Here is a 20,148-nt window from a genome sequence, read left to right on the forward strand (position 1 = left end):
ATGTATAAGTCTTCCTTAGGCATTAAGACAAAAAGAGAGGGGTTAGTAAGTGTTCCCAATGAAAATGCAAGATCATGGTGTGAATGGGAACCACAATTTAACGCATTATCATCCCCCTCTAAGGATTTCATCTCAACCATGAATTTCAAGTGTGTGAGGAGAGACTCATTCTTGTGTTTCTCTCTTTGTTCTTCTTCTCTCATCTCTAGCTCTTTTTCCTCTTTTAACTTTTTCTCTTGTCTTGCCTTTTCCCACTCCCTTTTTGCTTATTGCTCTCGTCTGACTTCGAGCTTTTGCCTAACACTCCTCTTCACCTCTTTCAAATATACAATGTAATCTTGGAGTTCCTGAAGAGTCATGTACTTGGCGTTCCAATTAGGACATTGATAATTTTCGTGTCCATAACCTTCACACTTTGTGCACATAATAGCACTTGTTTTGTCGCTTGGCAATGATCCTCTATCATGTTTGTGCTCCCTTTTGAGTTTCCCAAGTTTGTTATTCAGTCTGATGATTCTGGACACAATGAAGTTGATATCCTCTATCAAGGTCGAACGTGTATGGAACATTGTGGAGTGCTCAAAATTGCTAATTTCTGCAATGAAAGAGAGGAAACAAGAACTAGCACAAAACACAGTAAGTGGTTAGCACAAATAATGTGGATAAAATTATCAAATAGGCCTCACCACTCCTTACGTGTTTACACTCAATTTCACTCGTGTTTCACTCTTTAAGTGTATTCACTCACTCTCAAGTTCCTGTTCAGTTCTTCAAAGAACCTCCAATCAACCTATCAAGAAATCAACATCAAAGTGAAAGATGTAGCAAATCTAAGCTCAACTCAGGAGGCCAAGGAAAGAAAAACTCCAAGACAAAACCAATGAAATTTAAAGACAAACTAAAAAGCACCAAAAGCAAGAAAGGGTTAAACCAAAAAGAGTGAATATGTGACAAACGAAGACCCTGACAACGAGAAAAACACTTTAAAAGACAAGAGTAATCTAAATTGTGATGATTAATACAAACTTACACAAGCAATACTTCCATCAATTTAGCTCAAGGTACATTGTCCCACAACACAAGAATCCAAGGAAAATCAAACTCAAAGAGAAATGATGGACAAGAGACTCAAGCAAAGCAATAATGAACAATTAATGACTCTAAATGGTAAGAACTAGGCAAAGTAGAATGCAAGAAGGCACTAGAAATTGAACCAGAAAAAGTGGCAAAGCACCACAATTATGCACCGCATGAAGCCACTACCGGATCCCGCTTGCAGCCACCAAAAGAGAAGGAGCACCAAAGGTTGACACATCCAATCACGCCCATAGCAAGCGACAACACTTGCATGATGGTTCCAGCCACTTCCAACTCTAATTTCTCGTGGCAATTCACTATACCTGCTGCACCGAAACAGGATTGAAGGCTGCTGCCACATCAAAAAAAAATTATGTTTTGTCACCGATGCACCAAGACAAGATATCCTATCTAAGCCTCCAAAAGATTCAACCAATCCAACCAAAATTCATGTGAATTTAACCAATGAACCAGAAGAAGAAAAAGATATTGTCACCGCTTGAGAAAAAAAATAACACTTCAAGTTGCCCCATTCTCATGTTCTGCACGGTGCACAAGTTGTTCTCTCAGATTGACTAGAACATGTTGCAGAAATCATTCCAGACTCCATGTTCTGCACCCTGCACCAATAAATGCACAAGAGAAAGTTGTAGCGCACAATTTCCGAACTCCACCTGTTCCACAACTAATTAATGCACCGCTTGGAATAAATAGGGGTTGCTGCTAAAAAGTCATGCACCAGAATTTTAACTGCACCGAATGTACTAAGCAAGCTGTTGTCAAGCATAAATTAGGACATTGCTGCACATTCACAATTAGACTTGTTGTCTCACCAACTCAAACAGAATCCACACCCAATAGCTTCCCAATGCCCCTGCACCGAATGGGGTTGCATAAACCAAAAATCCGTTGCACTATGATTCACGTGAAACCAGCCACAATCTGGTATGAAGTGTAGCTGCAAGAATCCAAACTGCACCAAGAATTCCAAAAGCAAAGAAATAAAATGTTATAGCTAATAAAGCCTTGCTGACTTTGCTTAACACCTCTTGCAAAAGCATATATGGCTGGCACCGAATAAGCCTTAAAGATGTCCACCGAATGCCAAGAAGAGCTGCTGTCGTGGTGAACTTCTTTAACTGCCACGCATGGATCAATATCTTGCTGTCCACCGAACTTAAGAAGTTTGATTGTATACTGCAGCGCCCAAAATTTTGCACACTACCACTTGAAATAAATGTATGTTATTGCCAATTATAGGTCCAATTCAGCCAGCTGCTACCACTGCTAGAATCGTCTTCAATCTGCAAGAGAACAAGACCACTCCACCACTTGGCATCTCTATGTACCACGAACGAGCCAAGGATGCCACCACTGCACCATAAGTCCACCTCAAGCCTGACAATTTCGGTATTCCACCATTTGAAACCACATAGTAGAGGACTGATCCAATTACTACAATATGCTATATATGACCACACCACAAGCTTCCAATTTTCTACATTAAATTCTGCAGTTTGGTTTGCACCGCTGAACCCCAAAACCTGTTGGCTTAATTCCACAACACCAAGCTATTGCAATAACACATAAGTTGCTCCCATACGATAAACTTACACCAACCCACTTCTCTTGCCAACTGAAACAAAATTGAACTTGAACACATAAATTTTTTTTTCCACTGAGGTAATTTTGCAAACACTTGGTACTCATGAATTTCAAGAACACAAGCTATCCACGAATTGCTACTCGGCGTGCCAACCAAAAAAAGGTTCCAACAAGAGAATAAAAAAGTTTTAGCAATTTGTTTTGCAACTGGAGCCCATTCGGGGGGATTTAGATTGCCACAACTAAACCAATAACAAATACTCAATGGCTACAATGAAAGAACATGGAAGGGCCGCTTTGAATAAGTAATTTTGAAGGCCACAAAGTTGTGCCGTTATGGATAAACAACCACTTCCATTCACCAATTGAAAAGCAAGCCAGACGAATATGACCCACAACGTAATGAACGAAAACAAACGAATGCAGCACAAACAATTTTGGAACCACAAACGAGAAAATCCGAAACCAATCTAAGAAGAACAACTAACCGAGCTCTGATTACCAGATTATGAAGGACCGTCTCGGATTTGGGGGAAAATCGTTTGGAACGAAAATGGGTATGAACCCTAACATGAAAAGGGGGAAAATGGAAGACGTCGATTTGGGGGTTTTCGGAACGGGAGGAAATCACGCCACTTGAAGGAGGTTCCAAGATAAGTGAGGAAGATCCGCCACTTTGAATCGGAGATTCAAAGATAAGGATCGGTGGTTCTGAGTAGAACCTCGAGACTTGAGAGAAAACTCAAATTTTCATATAACTCAAATCTGAATACAAATGTGTCTCACAAGGGCTTATATACTATGGGCCGAAACACAAAAAGGTCCAACATAACTTAAGGTCTGAAAAAGCCCAAACAAAAATATTACAAAAAAAATATAAAAGAGTTCCTATTCTACGATCTGAAGCTAATTTGAGATCTCTTTGAAGATCATAGGCATGATTCCATCATCTGTTTTCTAATCCCTTGATGGTCTCGAACCACGCCTCCATCACCTAAACTTTGGGATCAAGTGATGGATGGGGCTCAATGACAGACTTCATAGTCGCTTGGACTAGTTCATTTGTCAGTTCACAAATGTTTGCTTTGAAGATCTAATTTTCAATAAAGGGTATTTCCATATGAATGAACAAAGTAGTGAACAAACGTTAGCATTTAGTAGAAGTAAGGTGACATAATTTCAAATTGTGGTCAGTACCTTCACAATGTTGCGGACAGTGATGTTGAGGTAACAAATTTTATGTTTATGACTAAAAGTCGCAACCTGCTATGAAGAAGGAAAGAACATTACTATCACAATGATTTACCGTATAATGTTTTGATGTTAATCATGACATTCTAAAATGTGTGGAAGGAAATTTTACTTACGATGTTCAAAAGTAAAACTGCTCCAACATTAAAATCTCTTCGATATTCTGGATGAAGAAGTACTTTTCGGTGCACACTTGCCCAAACGGTGCTAGTAGGATCCTGTTCTTGTAAATGCAGGAATTAGTCAAAGAATTTGGTTTCAATACATATGATCTTTGTTAAAGAATGATACCTTCACACATATTTGCATATCGCCTAACCCATTTGAGTTGCACTGTTCCACAATGCATGCTACAAAAGGAAGGATACCAGTTCTGTTACAACTTCCTAAGTGTGTAGTATTGTTAATGTCTCCGTCCTTAACAAGCCCTGCCAATGACAACTACAATTACTGTTTTGGCTACATTCAAATTGACAACAAACTAATTTTTATTAAACCATATGTACCATGGAACTTTATGAATTTCTCTACCCATAACCATGCATTTGATTTGAAATCTCGTTCATAAGTTGCAACAGCAATAGCTTGTGCAAATTCTTGTGTGCTTTGTGCATCTTTTGTACCACGGTTAATGATGGCTGCCTGGACATTTCCTACAGGCCCTGTAATAAGTGTAGTTGATGAATTACATTTTTTAAGGAAAGATTCCAAATCTTGTTCTTCTACATCAAGCCCCTTCCACGATTCCATTGGCACTAAACAACAGACAATATTAACAGAGTTTAATGAACAAGTATGTGAGGTAAATGAAAACCAGTCGGCCAAATTTAATGATGTCCAAGTTAAATGCAGAAATGAAAGAGTTGTTGACTTACCTACTATGTAACCGCGCAACCCAACAAACTAAGAAAGTTATTTTCGTCTGATACCAAGTGGGCCGCGAGGTCCAATATATACAAAAAGTAATTAAAAGTGATATGTCCATAATACCCTTACTTTTCTTCTTCAGGAAGTTTAATGGTCATTGACGTATTGTTTCCTGTTTCATCGCCACCACATTAACTTCTCTCCAACCCCCTTACCTAACACAACTTAGTGCAAAGTTATGGTACCAGCTTCCACATTAAAGGCACGCAGGTGGTAGCTGTCTTTGAATGCTGTTTGGAGCTCAACACTCTTCCTCGTTAAAGATCGTCAACTTCCATTCCAAGTAAGTGGGGATTATTAGTTTAAAAAAAATTATTTCTGCGAGCAAAAAATATTTTCATCTCCGCATTAATGATGGAGGTTGTCTGCATTGGCTTGGTATGTTTAAACATTACAGTCGCAGTTACCGTGTCTGTTACCTAGGGTTTCAATCAATGTTGAATATGATATTTGGCCACCAAGTCTTTGTCTTTGAATGAAATATTGAATATCTTATCTAATGACATGTACAACCATCTTATTGACCATACAAAGATTATAATGGAATCATTTCCGTCACTTGATGATATTTGCTTGGGCGAAGAAATTATTGTCGAAGCATCACATGAAGTCAATGAAGAAACCAGTAGTGACAATGCACATAACCTCAACGAAGATGACATTGTTCCAAAAGTCCATATGTGTTTTGATACGTTGGAGGCTGTGAAAGTTTTTTACAAAAATTATGCTATCAACATTGGCTTTGGTGTTAGGATCAAAAGTTCCCTACGCGGAGCAGACAATGAAATCAACTACATAAAGTTAGTTTGTTTTCGTGAAGGAAATTATGTGTCAATCATTCCCCTAAAATTGAAGATCGTGCCAAGCCAAAAAAAAGCAATGCAAAGCAGGTATAACTGTTGGGAAGAAGGAAGGAAAATGGTACATAAGGAGTGTTGTCACTGAACATAGTCATGATATTAGTCCAAAGAAGTCAAAGCTAATACGTGGCAACTGTAAAGTAAATATGCATGTCAGGCAAACAGTTGACATTAACAACGAAGCCGATGTTAGAATCAACAAAAGTTTTCGATCACTAGTTTGTGAAGCTGGTGGATATGATAACATAAGCTTCATTGAGCGGGATCTTCGCAACTACATTGGTAAACAAAGAAGGTCATTGTGCAAGGATGGGAATGGACAAGCGTTGCTTCGACACTTCTCACAAATGAGAGAATTGAACGACTTTTATTTCGATATAGACATGGACGAAAACAACAGAATATGCAATGTCTTTTGGGCCGATGCAAGAAGTCGAGCGACATGTCAAGATTTTGGTGATGTGGTGTCATTTGACACCACCTACTTAACCAAAAAATACGACATGCCATTTGCGCCTTTTGTGGGAGTCAATCACCATGGGCAGTCTATTTTGTTAGGTTGCGATCTTGTATCTGCTGAGGACACAAGTATGTTTGTCTGGCTTTTTCAGTGTTGGCGTTGATGCATGTCCAACGTTGAACCTGATGGTATCGTGACTGACCAATGTAAAGCGATGATGAACGCAATTCAAGTAGTTTTTCCTAACACAAAACATAGGTGGTGCTTGTGGCACATCATGAAAAAAAGGTGCTTGAGAAATTGCAAGGGTACATAAACTACAAACCTATGAAGACTGAATTAAAAAAACTTGTGTACGACTCCATCTGTGTTAATGAGTTTGAGTTAGGGTGGCTGGGCTTTATTAACAAGTATGACTTGAATGCAAATGAATGGTTGTCTACATTGTATGATGAGAAGCATCGTTGGGTTCCCTACTATTTGAAATGTCATTTCTGGGCTGAAATGTCAACTACACAAAGGAATGAAGGCATGAATGCATTTTTTGATGGATTCATCAATTCTAGCACAACCTTGCAACAATTTGTGGTACTGTATGACAATGCATTAAGGCAAAAGAGAGAAAAGGAGTTTGAAGCTGACTTTCCATTTGTTAATACAATTGTTGCATGTGGATCTCAATCACTAATTGAAAGACAATTTCAATTAGAATACACACACACCAAATTTGGTGAGGTTCAAACGAATTCAGGGGTAAGATGAATTACTTCGTTAAGAGTGTGTCAAAAGATGAAACTGTTTGGAAGTATACGGTCAAGGAAGAGTGGATATGGAACGGAAAAAAAACCACAAAATGCACAATTTAAACTCGACTCAGTGACAACAAATATTGAATGTAGTTGTTTGTTGTTTGAGTTTCGAAGCATATTGTTTCGTCACAACTTCTTGATCCTGGGACAAGAAGATATTGAATGTGTTCCAGAGAAGTATGTTCTCCGACGTTGGTCTAAAATGTGCGAAGGAGACACAACCTCATAAATGCAGGTTACAATAGAAGTAGTGACGACCCACGAATGCAAAGGTACCAATTATTATGCAAGACTTTTTATGATATAGTTGAGGTTGCTTGTGACTCAGATAATGCAACAAATAAGTTGTGTGATGAACTGCACCTTATAGCAAAATTATTAGGGGTACCAACCAAACCAATCCAATGTGTAATTACCAACGCTGGTGGATGCCAAAGCAATAATGATGTTATTCCATCTGCAACCAACATCGGAACGGTTCTAAGCCCAATTCAGGTTAAGAGGAAGGGAAGACCACGTTCAAACAGAATTTAATCAACTATTGAGAAAATATGTAAGAGGAAGAGAACAAATGCGTCTAAAAACAAAGCTAGTAGAACTTTATTGGTCAGTACATTTAATTTTATAAAATGTTAATAAATTATGAAGTCATTAATCAATACTAGAACTAACTGTTTGTTATATTTTTAACAAGACACATGCTATTTTGATACATCATCAGACCATCAACATGTGCCCTTTGAAGGCCAATCGTTACTCAAAACACATTCCTAATAATGGATTTATGTCTTTGTTGACATCTGTGGAGTCTGATTCTGGAAACACTCAAATGTCTACAACAACCCACAATTGAAAAAATTAGAGGTACGAACACAAAGTCAAGTACAAATGGAATGTGGTGGTAAAGTGATTTGTTGTCATCAAAGTTATATTTATGTTTTGTTAAACATTTACAACTAGTTTTGGAAATGCACCTGAGATAGCTTAACTTTATTATCAGATAGCTTTTGGGCCACATGAAATAGACAAACATAATGTAACTCATGTCGTCTTGTTTGTCAATTACATGTGTGTAAATGCTTGGTGATTTCATATTGTAATGGTTATTCCATTTAATGAAATATTATGTCCTTTGAACGTTTCCTCTATTAAATATTCCAATTAGATGAATAATTAAATTTCTTAATTCCATTTCATTATTCATTAAATGAATTAATGTTAGTGACTATGGCCATTACGTTAACGGGTACCAATCATGTGTCCATATTAACATTGGTGGCACACACTAAAAGTTAACGTTTCAGACTCCATGTGGGGGAACCCAATGTTCAACTTCCACCATTTCATATTAATTATGTATTGACCCTTCAAACTTACTGCTGCGACACCCACCAATCCGTCTCGTCTGTCCAGCTCTCCTCAACCACCAGTATTTAATGCCTTTAATGTAACCTTGTTTGAGATCCACTCTCATCTATCAAAAACCCTAACAAATCATGGAAACATCACCACCAACCCAATAATATGGCAGCGAATGGTTGCAACAGTGAAGGCCAAATTCATGTTCATGACGTTCCTCCTATTGGGACCAAGGTGTTGTGGACCTTCACCACGATTAACATACATCAGCAGGTTCTTCGTACCCTTTTAATTGTCATTGTCTTTACAATGATTTACATTATTTAACATATTATGTTTCTGACTTTCCATGTAGTCGTTTGCTTATGTGGATCGACATTTTGTTGCGACATTTGAAAAGGAACTCACCCACGGACTTTGCTTGATAGCTTTGAAAATCGATTTGTAGTATCCTATAACATGGATACAATGAATCCAAAATTAACGGATGGGTGGAAAGATCTGGAAAAGACATACACAACACAGATGTGGGACTCATACGTCCAATTTCGTTATGTGGGCAACTGTAATTTCCAAATAACAGTTTTTATTGGGCAATGCACACTAGAAAATATGGAGGCATTCTTAGAGAGAGCATCCACGGACCCTGGAACAACACTGTTTGCGATGACGTTGACTAAATCTCAAGCAAAAGCAAGTCACTTGGTAATTACTTTTTTTCTGATGTGAATTCTCTTAAATACGATTAATACCTATGAATTCAACCTTTTTGGTGACGTTATTGTTGGTTATCTTAACAGGACTTGAATGTTGCTTTTGCTGACGTCATCAAGAGCCTTGAAATGAATGTCATATATCTGGTTACACGGAGAAGTGGAGTGGAATGCAAACTTCTTGTGTCGTGATCGAAGAAATCAACCAAGTTTGGACAAGCTGGAGGCAGTTTTGTGTTGAAAATAGGTTGAAGGAAGGAGACAGATTGGTGTTTGAGGTAGACCATCTTCAAAAACAACCTATAGTTGATATTTACATTAATCGGTGCTACTGTTACGTTGCAAAGTCAATAAATTTAGTCTGATGTTATGACATCCACACAGACGCTTGTACAAGTGTTTTGTGTGTTTATGTTCTCATTACAAAAATTTAAATAAATTTTGCCATTTTGTTACTTTTTGGTAACTTGGGAGTCATTTCTTTAATTAAGATGTATTTGATGTTTCAATGTGCAAATACTGGTGAATTATTTGATACTTTGATGCAAACAAATTATTCATATAACCAATACATTAGGTGCAACCTTATTTGGATGTGGGTAATCATGATTTAACAGCAAAACAAGAGTAACATCAGTCCCAGTATTTAAGTTCCAACTATGGAGTCAATAATAACTTCATGTGGAGTGTTGATGAATATTTCGGTTTTCGTTTCCCAGTCTTGTGTTATGAATCCATCAACATTGTCAACAACATTTAATAACAACAATGTGAACATATTACAATTTTATTTGCTAGGCAAAAACATGCACTTTAAACTCACAATTACGTTAAAAATTGGGGACTGAAACTACCCCAAGTGGGGAGTTCTGTTACATATTTTGGTTGACACAACCAGTATTTATGACCAATTCTAATTTCAAGGTTCGTATAACCAATTCTAATTTCAAAGTTTAGAATCACGACAATGTGAACATATTACAATTTTATTTCCTAGGAATAAACATGTTCTTTAAACTCACAATTAGGTTAAAAAGTGGGGAGTGTTGTTACATATTTTAGTTTACACAACCAATTTTTATAACCAATTCAAATTTCAAAGTTTTTATAATCAATTCAAATTTCATGTTTTTTATAACCAATTCGAATTTCAAATTACAATTTTATTTCCTAGAAAAAACATGTTCTTTAAACTAACATTTACGTTATAAAGTGGGCAGTGGAACTAAAACGAGTGGGGAGTGAAGTTACATATTTGGGTTCACACAACCAGTTTTTATAACCAATTCAAATTTCAAAGTTTTGATAACAAATTCAAATTTCATGTTTTTTATAACCAATTCAAATTTCAAATTACAATTTTATTTACTAAGCAAAAACATCTTCTTTAAACTCACAATTAGGTTAAAAAGTGGGGAGTGAAACTAAAACAAGTGGGAAGTGTTGTTACATATTTTGGTTTACACAACCAGTTTTTATAACCAATTCAAATTTCAAAGTTTTGCTAACTAATTCAAATTTCATGTTTTTTATAACCAATTCAAATTTCATATTACAATTTTATTTCCTAGGAAAAAACATGTTCTTTAAACTAACAATTATGTTATAAAGTGGAGAGTGGAACTAAAACGAGTGGGGAGTGAAGTTACATATTTGAGTTGACACAACCAGTTTTTATAACCAATTCAAATTTCAAAGTTTTGATAACCAATTCAAATTTCATGTTTCTTATAATCAATTTAAATTTCATATTACAATTTTATTTCCTAGGAAAAAACATGTTCTTTAAACTAACAATTATGTTATAAAGTGGGGAGTGGAACTAAAACGAGTGGGGAGTGAAGTTACATATTTGAGTTGACACAACCAGTTTTTATAACCAATTCAAATTTCAAAGTTTTGATAACCAATTCAAATTTCATGTTTCTTATAATCAATTTAAATTTCAAATTACAATTTTATTTGCTAGGCAAAAACATCCTCTTTAAACTCACAATTAGGTTAAAAAGTGGAGAGTGAAACGAAAACAAGTGGGCAGTGCTGTTACATATTTTGGTTGACACAACCAGTTTTTATAACCAATTCAAATTTCAAAGTTTTGATAACCAATTCAAATTTCATGTTTTTTATAACCAATTCAAATTTCAAATTACAATTTTATTTGGTAGGCAAAAAATTCTCTTTAAACTCACAATTATGTTAAAAAGTGGGGAGTGTAACTAAAACAAGTGCGGAGTTTTGTTACATATTTTGGTTCACACTACCAGTTTCACGGATTGTGTTACGGACCCAGTGAGTGTATGATGCTAAAAATATATTTCCATGAAAACATAATTCACACATCGTCTTCCATCCCCACCACATTCCTTAATGGGTACACAAGGTTGGCCACGAAATTCTGACCACAAAAAATGAATTCAAAAATGGGTGAAAACTGGGGACTAGAAAACGATTAAGTGGGGAGTTATGGTTCACAGCCCCAAATGGCTTAAGCAATTTTTTGAATATATGCCAATCACATCATCTTCCTTGACCATCACATTCCATAACCGGAACACATGGATTTCTGACAAAAAAGATTAAATTCAAAAATGGGTGAAAACTAGAGACTAGAAAACAATTTAGTGGGGACTTATGTTCAACATTCTGGTTCACAGCCCCAACCTGCTTAAGCAATGACAAATACATGTCAACCACAAACTGATCAAAGTCACGTTCAAATGGTGGATAATTCCTTCCATCCAAAAAATAATTCCCCAGTAGGTTATGTGGACGGATAACATATGCAAATGCTATAATATGGAAGTGGGGAATGAATGGAAATTAAGTGGGGACTTCTGTTACATATTTTGGATCTCACACCAAAATGGGGTGTGAAGGGAAATTAAGTGCGATCTTCTGTTACATATTTTGGTTCTCACACCCACTACGAACACAAATATAACTGTTGAGCAAACCAAAAAGAAACAACTGGATACCTGTAACATACATTTTCACAACCAAAACAGATAACAGAATCATGCACACACTTTCTCCTGTAAAATCAATCCATATGTTGCTCCTGAAATAATTTAATGGGGACAATAGGGGACATATCAGGGGACTTCATTACCAAATTTCTATCATCAATTTAAGAAATACATTGCTACATACATAAATGGTTTGCCAAAATAATAGTGACCATACCATCAATTTCATCCATAATTTCCATCCATACATACCATACATAAACTACATTCATAATTAACTAAACAAAAAATAACAATGACTTCCTACGTGTACTTATCAATTCACAACACCATCAACCCATTTTTAGTGATTTGAACTTCTTCTTTCCATAAACAGAAAATGGTGTTTTTATGGCAACACTCTTGAACCGCCTACGAGGTTGGGCCTTCATACGGTCATACATATTGCTATGTTGTGCATCATCATCTTTTTCAACACCTGTTACATCATCAGGTGGCTCAACGCTTTGCTCATTCACCATATCGTCATTATCGAAAATATCATCACCTACTTCATCTGGGACCTCATCCTTTGGGCGTTCACCCTTCCATTTTGCAACCAAGTCATCCAATGCAGACATAGATTGTTCCAAATCAACTATCTCTGCTTCATGATGTTGTAGCAAACGCTCAACCTCTTCCTTGTCCTTCACATCTTGGGTTTTGTATGCAGTGCCAAATTATTCAAATGCTTCTCTTACAACAACATGATCAAGTTCTTCCTTTGACGCCACCACATCAACAATAGCCTATAGAAAAAAACACATGTGTCACATCCAAAAAACTTACAAACTGGAAAATAAATAATATTGTTAAGCACGTCCACACCATGTCGTTATCAAACGCAGTCTTCATGACTTTGTCACCCACGCTCACATTCATCCAATACAACAATTGTGGGAACAAGTTCATCTTACACTTGAACGTTGAGTGGCAAATAATCAAATAATCAAATGATCAAATGACCATAATCGCAAAAATAAATAAAAGCTAAAATCAATTTATGCAAAATGAAAACCATCAGTAAACAACATTAAAAACCATAAATCACTTTACCTCAAGCAAATACGCACATCCAACCACATAGAACTCAAATCGACTTGGTTCATTCTGCAATGCCAACAAAGCACTACACAAGTTACACACCAAATACTCGTACACTAATGTACCCCAATTATATTTTCCAATATTTTCCATGTCATCAACAATTTTAAAAATAATGGGAAAAACACTACCCTTTTTATTTGAAAGCAAGAACTCTGATATTCCTAACACAATATATAACTTGCAAAATAATTCAACATCACCAACATCATCATCAAATTTCATCAAAAAATCAGATATCAACTTAACATCAACTCTTTGACCCCTAAAAGTATTCCATGTCTCACTCTCCAAAACTTCCTCATTTAAATCAATTTTTTCTCCTACCACCCTCAATCCTAACCTTAACCAAACATCTAATAAATTAAATTCCACCACTTCACCGCTAACATCAAAATCACCCCTTCTTTCAACCCATTTAACACATAATTGAGATAAAACATTTCTACTTATCTTCAATGATTCCTTTAACATGGGAAACCACCAAAACGGGGTGCTTGCAATATACTCCTTTTGTGGCACACTTAACTTTTCATTCAAAGCACCAATGCACTTTGTTTTACAGCAATGACGAAATACATCTCTGTAAAAAATCATAATTTTAGGAATTTCAGAAAAATTATATACATCAAATCAACAATAATTTCAACACCTCAATCAATAATTTCAACACCAAAACTGCCATGTTTTATACACTAATAAAAACCAAATCAGCAATACCCCGAAATGGAAAATTAAGTTTAATGAACCAAACGTTGAATATAATTACCTGATTGTGCAACCCTTGAGATAACTCAAACCGCATACAAATCGGAGAATTTCTGCTGAAAAAGGGGTTATAAAAAACATAATCTTTCAAATAGAATTAGGGGATACTTACAAAATAAAGGTTCCTACCCACCGTCGTCGTTGTGGTGTGTCGGAGGTGTTGGATTTTTGAAAGCCCTAGTGGTCGTCTTCTTTGATTAACTATGCAAAAACTTCCAAAGACACCTGTCACTTCAAATGCGAAAATGGTGGAAACGTCGCCGTGGATGACTTCTAGTCACACCTCTGTTCTCCGACAAGCACAAACGTCTTCTTTTATGACTTTTGATCTCACTCTTTCTCTGCTTCTCTAAGAACTAGAGTTTACCCTGCCTTTTGCTCTCTCTCTGTCAGTCTGCCTTTCTCTCTCTCTATCGCACCAACAACTCCACTTTCTCCCCCTTTCTCTCTCTCTGACGCACCAACAATTTCATTTTGCCAAAAACAACTTTCAGGATAACTTCCGCACGTGCACATCAATTTGGTTTCATTTAAAATAATTACTTTAAAAATAAAAAAAAGGCTGTCACGTAAGCCATGTCAACGTGTATGTTAAAAATAATTACTTGGAAACCACACATTCCATAATTGAAGTCAACGTGTATGCTGAAAGGTCAAAGTAAGCATGCAAATGGTAGAAACTAAAATTTCCTGTCACAAAGAAACGATACCTGTTACGGCACTGCTAGTTAGATTATGAGAATGGAAATAAAATTTTATATTGTGGACTTTATTTTTATTAAATGATTTTTTTACTTTATAATGCTAGAATCTCGTAAAAATTCTGGTACTGGAGCAACAATTTTTTTATCTTCATGGTTAACATTAATTACTTGTATCGGAAATTACTTATATTGTATTTAACATTTTGTTATCATTATTGCTTACCTTTGAAGAGTTGACTTCAATTCCTCTGATGGAGTTCGCTTCTTCTTCTTCTTCATCATCATCTTCTTCCTTCTTAAAATCAGAATCCAATTTCATATACGATGCGTTCGTCAACTTTGGCGGAGAAGACATCCGTAGAAAGTTTGTTTCTCATCTCCATTATGTTATTTTACAAGCTAAGGTCAAAACATTGATTAAGGAAGAGAATCTACATGAGGGAATGAAGATGGAAGAACACTTGCGAGCAATAGCAAGCTCTAAGATTGCAATTATCGTTTTCTCCAAAACATACACTGAATCTACCTGTTGTCTTCTTGAGCTTGAACAAATCATTGAATGTGTAGCAACTTTTGGTCAAATAGTTCTGCCCGTATTTTACGAGATTGACCCATTGGATGTACGTCATCAGAAGGATGATTTTGGAAAAGCATTGGAAGAAACTGCACGCAAAAGCTATTCAGGAGAACAACTGGAACTTTCATTGTCCAAGTGGAGCCGTGCACTCACCACAGCCGCAGGTATCACTGGTTTGGATCTCAGAAATTTCAGGTAAACAAATGAATCCTTCATACTTTCTTTTGTTTGAGATTGAATGAAGCATATGTTAAGGTTGTGATTTATTGTGGTAATACATTACCATTCATCTTGAAGGCATGATGCCGAACTTGTGGAGGCAATTGTTAGCCGCGTTCAAACATTGTTGGACTATTCAGAGTTGCCTATTACCCGATTCCCTGTTGGATTAGAGTCCCACGTGAAAAGGGTGATTAGATGTATCGAAAATCATTCCACCGAAGTCTGTATGATAGGAATATGGGGAATGGGAGGATCGGGTAAAACTACTGTAGCCAAAGCCATCTATAATCGAATTTATCGTACATTCATTGGTAAGAGTTTTATTGAAAATATTAGAGATTGGGATCTAGTAAATAGCAAAAATGTTGATTTGCAAGAAAATCTTCTTTATGAAGTCCTAAAATCAAAGTTCGGGTTCAAAAGCACTTGGATGGGAAGAACTATCATCGAGAACGAACTTTGTCGAAAAAAGGTGCTCATTGTGCTTGATGATGTGAATGAGTTTAGCCAATTAGAAAACCTATGCGGGAGTTGTGAATGGTTCGGTCAAGGATCTGTGATAATCATTACAACTAGAGATGTTCAATTGCTGAACCGACTTAAAGTTAATTATGTTTATGAAATGGATGTTATGAACCAAAATGATTCCCTTGAACTTTTTAGTTGGCATGCCTTTAGAGAAGCAAAACCAAGAAAAGACTTAAATGAACTTGCAAGAAACATAGTTGTTTATTGTGGAGGACTACCACTAGCTCTTAAGGTCCTTGGTTCCTTTTTATATGGTAGGACAATGGAAGAGTGGGAAAATGTACCGTCAAAACTAAAAGTAATTTCCATTGATCAAGTTCAAGAGAAATTGAAAATAAGTTTTGACGATTTACGTGAAATGGAAAAAGATATATTTCTTGATATATGTTGTTTCTTTATTGGTAAAGAGAGAAACTATGTCACAGATGTATTAAATGGCTGTGGACTACATGCTAATATTGGAATAAAAGTTCTCATAGAACGTGGCCTCATAAAAGTTGGAAGGAACAACAAACTTAAAATGCATCCTTTGTTTCGAGACATGGGAAGAGAAATTATTTTTCAGAGATGCCCAAAGGAACCGTGGAAAAGGAGTCGACTATGGTTTCAGGATGATGTAAAAGATGTACTGAAAAATAATACTGTAAGAACATTCTTTATTTCAACGTGTTTTCTTTTTCATTGTAATGGATGTGTTGTTAACTTGTTAGACTCGGCATTAGGTAGCAATAATCAACAGAAATTTAGGGATTTACCAATTGTTTATCTTTGCTATATTCATCACAGGGAACAGAAGCTACCCAGGGATTGTCCCTGAAACTACATTCAACCAGCACAGATTGCTTTGAAGCCCATGCCTTCAAGGAAATGAAGAGATTAAGACTTCTACAATTGGATCGTGTACAACTTAATGGAGATTATGGCTACGTTTCTAAACAACTCAGATGGATTTGTTGGCAAGGGTTTCTTTCTAAATACATTCCAAACAACTTTCATATGGAAAATGTAATTGCAATTGATTTAAAACGTAGTCATCTTCAACTCGTCTGGAAACAACCCCAGGTATTCATACATGCCTTTTCTTTTAAAACTCATAGGTTAATTAAGTTAGAAATAGTATAATTGGCTCCGATTATAACTGTTGTTTACTATTTTTCTTCCCAAATCCTTTTGTCAAAAAACTATCTTTGTAGGTTTTAGAGTGGTTAAAATTCCTTAATCTTAGTCACTCGAAGTTCTTAAGAGAAACACCTGACTTTTCAGGACTACCAAGTCTTGAAAAGCTCATTCTAAAAGATTGCCCAAGTTTGTACAAGGTACACGAATCCATTGGAAATCTCTGCAACCTACTACTGATCAATTTGAAAGACTGCACAAGTCTAATCAGTCTCCCCAGAGAGGTATATAAGTTGAAATCTTTGAGAACTTTCATCCTCTCTGGTTGTTTCAAGATTGACATATTGAAAGAAGATATAGTGAAGATGGAATCCTTGATAACTCTAGTTACTGAAAATACAGCTCTGAAACAAGTGCCCTGTTCAATTTTAAGCTCAAAAAGCATTGCATATATATCCCTATATGGATTTGGAGGATTGTCACATCATATTATTCCTTCTGCTATTCGGTCTTGGATGTTGCCAACAAGGAATCCCCAATCTTTTATTCGTCCGTTTTGCGTGGATAAGGAGAATAATAATTGGGGTGACCTTGCCCCATTGCATAACAGCCTTGCAAATATTCGAAGTGTTTTGGTTCAATTTGACACAGAGTTTCAACTATATAGGCACCTAAAAACAATTCTTTTCGAATGCGGTGCTGATTTTACACAATCAAAAATTTCAAAGGATCAGTTGAGATTTTCTTCGATTGGTATTGGAAGTTACAAGGAGTTCTTCAACACTCTCAGCGATAGCGTTTCTGAGGTTCCTTCTCTAGCTCTTACCTTTGTGTACATACATAGCTTTCCATTCATTTTAGCTGTTGAGACAACATGAAATAACCCTAATACAGTATCTAAAGGAAACTACAAGACTCAACCTTTTTTCACCCGTTTTTTTTACAGTAGCATTGCTTCATTTAAAAATACCTCACTTTAATTATCAACAAGCCAAATGATCATGCTAAACTTGACTCATGTTTGTCAGATTCCCATTGATCGTAAACAGAAATGCAGAGCAAAACTATGACCAATTTTGTTAAATTTGATTTGTGCTTTGTAACTTGATTAAAAAGTCCATTTTTGTGTTTTCCATGGCTAATCAAGATTGCGACTAACAGGAATGATTGGTACAATAAACATCAATCTCGTTCATAATTTGCATACCCATAGAACTAGTGATGATTATTGAGGTGACTAATTCCAGGAATACATTTTAATTTGATTAAAAAGGTTCATATTTGTGATTCAGAATGATAAAACAAGGATTGTAGGTGATCATTTGAATAGAAAATTTTCATACATGACTAAGCCTTTGCTCTCCTGGTACAGGGATTGACCAACAGTGAGTCTTGTTATGTTTCTCTTCCAAGTGACAACTATCCTTACTGGTATGCCCATATGGGTGAGGGACATTCCGTTTCTTTCACTGTGCCTCACAATAGTGACATGAAGGGAATGGCTTTGTGTGTTGTTTATTCATCAACCTCCAAAATCATTGAACCTGAATGTCTTTCTAGTGTCTTAATTGCTAATTACACAAAGTGTACATGCCAGATATACAACCATGGCACAATAATTTCCTTTAAGGATGAGGATTGGAATGGCATAGTGTCAAATTTAGGATTCGGAGATAAGGTGGAGATTTTTGTGACTTTTGATCAAGGATTGGTAGTCAAGAACACAACTATCTATCTTATATATGGTGAATCAAATGGCTTAGAAATGGACCCTTGCCCTGAGCCAAAGGTAAATGCCCTTGACAAATTCATTAAGAAAATGGTGAGGTGTGACTACTGGTAAGTTATTTTTCTTCTTTGAGAACAAAACAAGATGCCTTGAGTATTAAATCCTAATGTCCTTGTTTACAGTTTATTTCTGTGTCGTTGTTTTCTTGTTTGTGTTGAGTAGCAGTTTATAGTTTAAAATTCAATTTTTATTTTATCCTGTTTCTCACTCCTCGCGCTATACCTTGTTGCCTGTCCTTGAGATGTTTATTGTATTTTCTTTCTTATTATTTCTGACAATTTTTTCCCTTTCTAACATTATTAACACTGTATCAAGAAATAAACTCAGTTAAATTTCGGTATTTTCTTCTTAAAGTGTGTTATGATTTGTTGTCTATTAGTTTCTGTTTTTGGTTCAACGTGATACGTTATATTATTAGGATCGCACCGTAATCTCGTCCCTTTACTGAATTGAAGAACACACTTGAATATCATCCTGCATTATGTACACTCATACACTTTGTCGTAATAATAATAAAATTACTATTATTGTAAAATCCGTGTACAGGAACAACTTCTTCTAGATATATACTAAACAAGATTATCTACTAAGTCCACGTAAAAATATGCTTTATTTTGGCAGTTTTATATAAAGTATTGTCATGATTGTAACCTTCAACTACCACAATGATAGAAATATAGTTTTTTCTTTCTCTCTATCCTTCTTGATGCTGACAAAAACGGGGTGTGAGAAAATGTGTTTTGTCTTCAATACTAAAAACACTATAAAGTATGTTGCATTGCCACCTTCTTTCTGCATCTGTGCTTTTTTTATGTTGTGCTTATAAACATTCTAATGTTGTATTTTATGAAGGAAAAGCTGTTACACCTACTAAAAGCATTTAAATTAAGCAAGACAGTCTAGTATATGATAATCTTAATTGATTGACAAAACAAATGTTCATAAATATCTTTTTACCCATAAAATCAATTATTATGGTAACTTTCAATTTGCTCAAATTAACTTAAACATTGCCCTTAAAGTTGAAGCCACTATTTTCTTTGATAAATGCAGAAACAATTTGTTTGAGCAATGTTAAAAAATAAACCTATATAAAAAGAATCATTGATCGTAAGGAACGTGAGGCAATCAATATTTGTACAATATCATAAACATATTATTCCAAACGTTCTTTGCATGTTTCCTTATCTATAGCTCGCAGTATTTATAAGGAAGTGCAACATTCTACAAGTCCATATATATGCAAACGATTGTGTTATCAAGCATAAAAG

General features: G+C 35.7%; 1 protein-coding gene across 3 annotated transcripts; it reads left to right on the forward strand.

Annotated features, from left to right (window-relative positions):
- Nucleotides 1-14,861: 14,861 nt before the first annotated feature.
- Nucleotides 14,862-19,230, forward strand: LOC114193562 (disease resistance protein Roq1-like). Of its 3 annotated transcripts, none has more exons than XM_085665469.1 (6): nt 14,862-15,417; nt 15,520-16,615; nt 16,759-17,034; nt 17,166-17,894; nt 18,461-18,533; nt 18,686-19,230. In XM_085665469.1, the coding sequence occupies exons 1-6, from the start codon at nt 14,897-14,899 to the stop codon at nt 18,715-18,717; spliced, it is 2,727 nt and encodes a 908-aa protein (XP_085521595.1). In that variant the 5' UTR covers nt 14,862-14,896; the 3' UTR covers nt 18,718-19,230. The 3 variants fall into 3 exon arrangements, with proteins under 3 accessions (XP_085521595.1, XP_027939216.1, XP_027939215.1); XM_028083415.2 differs by having other exon boundaries at nt 18,461-18,519; nt 18,686-18,765; XM_028083414.2 differs by having other exon boundaries at nt 18,461-19,230.
- The last annotated feature ends 918 nt before the right edge of the window (nt 19,231-20,148 follow it).

The sequence above is a fragment of the Vigna unguiculata genome, chromosome 8 (assembly GCF_037176805.1).
Source record: "Vigna unguiculata cultivar grain cowpea cultivar isolate G323 ecotype 2 chromosome 8, ASM3717680v1, whole genome shotgun sequence".
Taxonomy (NCBI): domain Eukaryota; kingdom Viridiplantae; phylum Streptophyta; class Magnoliopsida; order Fabales; family Fabaceae; genus Vigna; species Vigna unguiculata.